Source organism: Gekko japonicus, unplaced genomic scaffold (assembly GCF_001447785.1).
Source record: "Gekko japonicus isolate JY-2015 unplaced genomic scaffold, Gekko_japonicus_V1.1 scaffold4226, whole genome shotgun sequence".
Taxonomy (NCBI): Eukaryota; Metazoa; Chordata; class Lepidosauria; order Squamata; family Gekkonidae; genus Gekko; species Gekko japonicus.
In genome coordinates, this window is record NW_015162602.1 from 45,270 (window position 1) to 49,840 (window position 4,571).

At 51.6% G+C, this 4,571-nt stretch overlaps 1 protein-coding gene across 1 annotated transcript in view; it reads left to right on the top strand.

The window, feature by feature from the left end:
- The first annotated feature begins 233 nt into the window (after positions 1-233).
- Positions 234-4,571, top strand: part of LOC107106341 (zinc finger protein 420-like) — a 10,584-nt gene continuing 6,246 nt past the window's right edge. Inside the window, exon 1 of the mRNA XM_015406473.1 lies at positions 234-1,050. Coding sequence (XP_015261959.1) covers positions 250-1,050 — 801 coding nt within the window. The 5' untranslated portion in view covers positions 234-249. The remainder of the gene's footprint in view (positions 1,051-4,571) is intronic.

Genomic DNA, 4,571 nt, shown 5'->3' on the forward strand with positions numbered 1-4,571 from the left:
CTGGGAGAACTTCCTCTCTTCCCTGGAATGCCGGTGTCTCACCTGCCTGTTAGCCTACGAGTTGTGGTCACTTCGGCTGTCCATGGAGAAACATCCGTCAGATTTCCATAGGGCGGTATTTTAGAGGCATTAGAATAGATATAAGGTCAGAGGCTGGGAATTGGCCCTGACATTCCTGAGAAAGTCAGAAGCCCGCAAGCGAAGACCCAAGCTTAACTTCGAATGAGGTTTATCTTGGCCCGAAACAAAATGGCTGCCAGGGACAGAGGGCAGTCCAGCTTCGGCCTGCGGTTCCACGCGGAACTAGAGCAGGGGCTCCATCGGCGGATCAAAACAGAGGAAGAGGATCCGTTCGATTCTGTATCGGGGGACCGGTCGGGGGACGCTCCTCTTATTGGCCCAGCCGGAAGTATTCGGGAATTCCTACACAAACCCCCAGGAGAACAGGAAGCAGGTGAAGGGCTTCTTCAGCGTTGGGAAGCCCAATGGCAGGAGTTTCTGAAGACGCTGGAATACCCTCAGGTGGAATGGGAGATCCCACAGCTGCTGGAGGAGCCCACCCACTGGGACAACACAAAGGCCTTCCTGGCCTCCTTCGAGCAGGTGGCCGAAGCCTGCCGGTGGCCCAAGGAAGACTGGATGGCCCACCTCCTCCCAGCCCTTGGCGGGGAAGCAGAGCAAATCTTCAGCAGCCTGGATATCCGAGACAGGGTCGACTACGACAAGGTCAAGGCGGCCATCTTGCGAGGGGACGCCCTCAGCCAGGAGAGGCAGCGGCAAAACTTCCGGCGTTTCTCCTACCAGGAGGCCGAGGGCCCCAGAGCCGTTTACAGCCAACTCCAGAAGCTTTGCCATCAGTGGCTGAAAGTGGAGAGGCACACCAAGGAGCAGATCTTGGAGCTGTTGATCCTGGAGCAGTTCCTGGCTATCCTGCCGCTGGACATGCAGATCTGGGTCCGGGAACAAACCCCGGAGAGCTGCCCCCAGGCGGTGGCCCTCGCCGAGGATTTCCTGCAGAGGCAGCGAGCGGACGAGAACTGGGACGTCCAGGTGAGAGCTGACCTTTCCCCCACTTTTCCCACTGTGGGACAGCCCCCCTCCCCTTGAATCACACCTTGAACCTGGATCGATTCCCGATGAGTTTCTCCAGATATAATGAAATCAGGCCCATTTTCTTTGGCTAAGAACTATCAGCGGACCGTCTAGGCTAGCCCAGTCCCATCAGATCATGGAAGCTGAGCAGGGTTGGCCTGGTGGGTGCCGTGCTTGGAGGGGGAGACCGCCAAGGAAGTCCGTGATTGCTGCGAAGAGGCAGGCGGTGGCCAACCACCTCTGAAAGTCTCGTGTCTTGGAAAATCCTATGGGGTCGCTTATAAGTTTGGTGTCGTGGTTAAGTGTGCGGGGTCTAATCTGGGAGAACCTGGTTTGATTCCCCACTCCTCCACTTGCAGCTGCTGGATGACCTTGGGCAAGCCATGGTTCTGTTAGAGCTCTCCTTGAAAGAGCAGTTCTCTCAAGAGCTCTCTCAGCCCCACCTACCTCACAGGGGAAGGGAAGGAGATTGTAAGCCGCTCTGAGACTCCGAGTGAAGGGTGGGGTATAAATCCAATCTCTTCTTCTTCTTCTTTTACTACTCTCTTTAAGACTCAGGGGTTTCTGTGGGACAGGTTCCCCTCAGACTGCAAACCCCTCGCCACCAGCCCGAGAAGTGAAGGAATGTGTTTTTGATAAAAGACAGCACTCCATTTATTCTTTCTTTCTTTTTTATTTGTGCGTGGAGCACAGCTAAAGACTGATTTCATGACAAACGGGAACTAATATATTTTCTCACACCGAAGTTTCTAAACCAAGATTAAAACGGTGGTTAAGAATCCTGGCTACTGAGAAAGAAACAAAACTCCAGTTCATGAAGGGGCTGCATTTGGATGTTGCAGCATAAGGCCGTAAGAAAAGCCCTGGTGGATCTGATCGGGCTCCATCTAGCCCAGCATCTGGTCTCACACAGTGGGCAGCCAGTTCCTCTGGAGGGCCAACCACAGGGCAGAGAATGCGGCCTTTTGGCACTGGGATTCAGAGGCTGACTGCTTCTGAATGCGGAGGTTCCCTTTGGTCACCACAGCTGGTGGCCACTAATAGACCACTGATGATTCATAATGTTACTTTGCAAGATTTCTTCTCCCTCCACACCCAGCCCATGCCAAAGGTCCCCCCTTAAGAACATAAGAGACGCCAATGTTGGATCAGGCCCAAAGGCCCATCCAGTCCAACACTCTGTGTCACACAGTGGCCAGAAATACCAGTGCCATCAGGAGGTCCACCAGTGGGGCCCTTATGCCATTTCTTTCTCCATAAGAAAAAGAGCCTTGCTGAAGCCAGTTTGATGTAGTGGTTAGGAGCGCAGACTCTAATCTGGGAGAACTGGGTTTGATTCCCCACTCCTCCACTTTCAGCTGCTGGATGACCTTGGGCAAGCCGTAGTTCTGACAAGAGCTGTTCTTGAAAAAAAGAGCAGTTTCTGTCAAGAGCTCTCTCAGCCCCACCTACCTCACATGGTGTCTGTTGTGGGGAGGGGAAGGGGAAGGAGTTTGTAAGCCACTCTGAGACACCTTTGGATAGAGAAGGGCTGGGTATAAATCCAATCTCTTCTTCTTGCTGGATCAGACCAATGGTCCATCCAGTCCAGCATCCTGTCTCACACAGTGGCCAACCAGTTCCTCTGGAGGGCCAGCAATGGGGCATAGAGGCCGAGGCCTTTCCCCCCATGTTGCCTCCTGGCTCTGGAATTCAGAGGTTTAGTGCCTCTGAACATGGAAGGTTCTCTTCAGTCACCATGGCTAGTAGCCACTGATAGACTTCTCCTCCATGCATCTATCTAATTCCCTTTTAAAGCTGTTTATTCTTGTGGCCATCACTACGTCCTCTGGCAGCGAATTGCACATTTTAATCATTCACTGGTTAAAGAAGTATTTCCTTTTGTCTGTTGTGAAGATGCCCGTTAGTTCTAGTGTTTTGGAGAGGGAGAAAAAGTTCTCTTAATCGCCCACTCTACCCTGTGCTTAAATTTATAAACCTCTATAATGTCCTTCCTTATCGCTTTTCTAAACTGAAAAGTCCCCTGAGCTACTGGAGTTAGTTGAAGGACTTCCAAAAACAAGAAACGTTCAGTCTCGCTGCAGCAGACCTGCAGTGCAGTATAGTGGTTGGAGTTGCTGGGGAAGGTCCCACGTTCAATCCACGTTCAGCCTGTGGGACCTGGATTCAAATCCCCACTCTGCCATAGAAGCCCACTGAGTGGTCTTGGATGCCAGTCGAGCCAATTTGGTGTAGTGGTTAAGTGTGCGGACTCTAATCTGTGAGAACCGGGTTTGTTCCCCCACTCCTCCACTTGCACCTGCTGATGTGACCTTGGGTCAGTCACAAGCTCTGGCACAGCTGTCCTTGAAAAAGAGCAGTTTCTGTCAGAGCTCTCTCAGCCCCACCCACCTCACAGGGTGTCTGTTGTGGGGAGGGGAAGGGAAAGGAGTTTGTAAGCCGCTCTGAGACTCCAAGTGAAGGGCGGGGTATAAATCCAATCTCCTCCTCCTCCTCTTCTTCTTCTTCTTCCCTAGCCTACATCACAAAGTTGTTGTGAGGGTATTATTGGGGGAGGGGACAATTATGTATGCTGTCCTGAGCTCTTCGGGAGAAGGGCGAGATAAAAGTGGATGGGGTGTGTGTGTCATGATCCTGGGCCTATAGTGGTGCGGCCTACAGGCTCCAGGGAAGCCTGTATTGGAGTAGCTATCAGGGCCTACGTTTCCCAGGTTCCTTCTGGACCATGTGATTGGTTAATGGGATTTTGGAGGGAAAACTGCACCAGCAGGGAGTAAGGGGGTGCTACCAGGGAAGAAAGAGGCCTTGCCCAAAGTGGGAGGGTGTTATCTCTCAGGGAGCAGGGCTGCTGCTACTGTTGAAAGAGGGATCCCAAAAGGGTCTGAGTCCGTCTGAGACCAGGTACCTAGGGAAGGTTAGGACCGCATGGTTAAGACATGTTAGGATTTATCATTTTACTGATTTACCTACCTTTACTGTGCTCGTTTTTCCTACATGCTTTTGAACTACAGCTCTTATTAATTCTCTTTAATAAAACTAGTTCGTTAACTCTGCCTGGGTCCTCAGGCCTCATTCGGTCACCCATAAAAGGAAACCTACTGAAAAAGTATTGTATAAAGGGGCAGGGTGGGTGCTCTGGGGCCTTCCAAGAAGACCCACACCAGAGTGGTGGCAGCCATTAGAGGACCTTTCTAGCCGCTGCCTGCGACAGGGGGATAGAAAGAGAGGGAACACGGAGCACCCATGAATGGAATACTGTGTGCAGTTCTGGTCACCACACCTTAAAAAGGATATAGCTTTGGAAAAAGTGCAGAAAAGGGCAACTCGAATGATAAAAGGGTTGGGACACTTTCCCTATGAGGAAAGGTTAAGGCGCTTAGGGCTCTTTAGCTTGGAGAAAAGATGACTGAGGGGTGACATGATTGAGGTTTATAAGATTATGCATGGGAAAGAGCAGGTAGAGAAAGAGGTACTTTTCT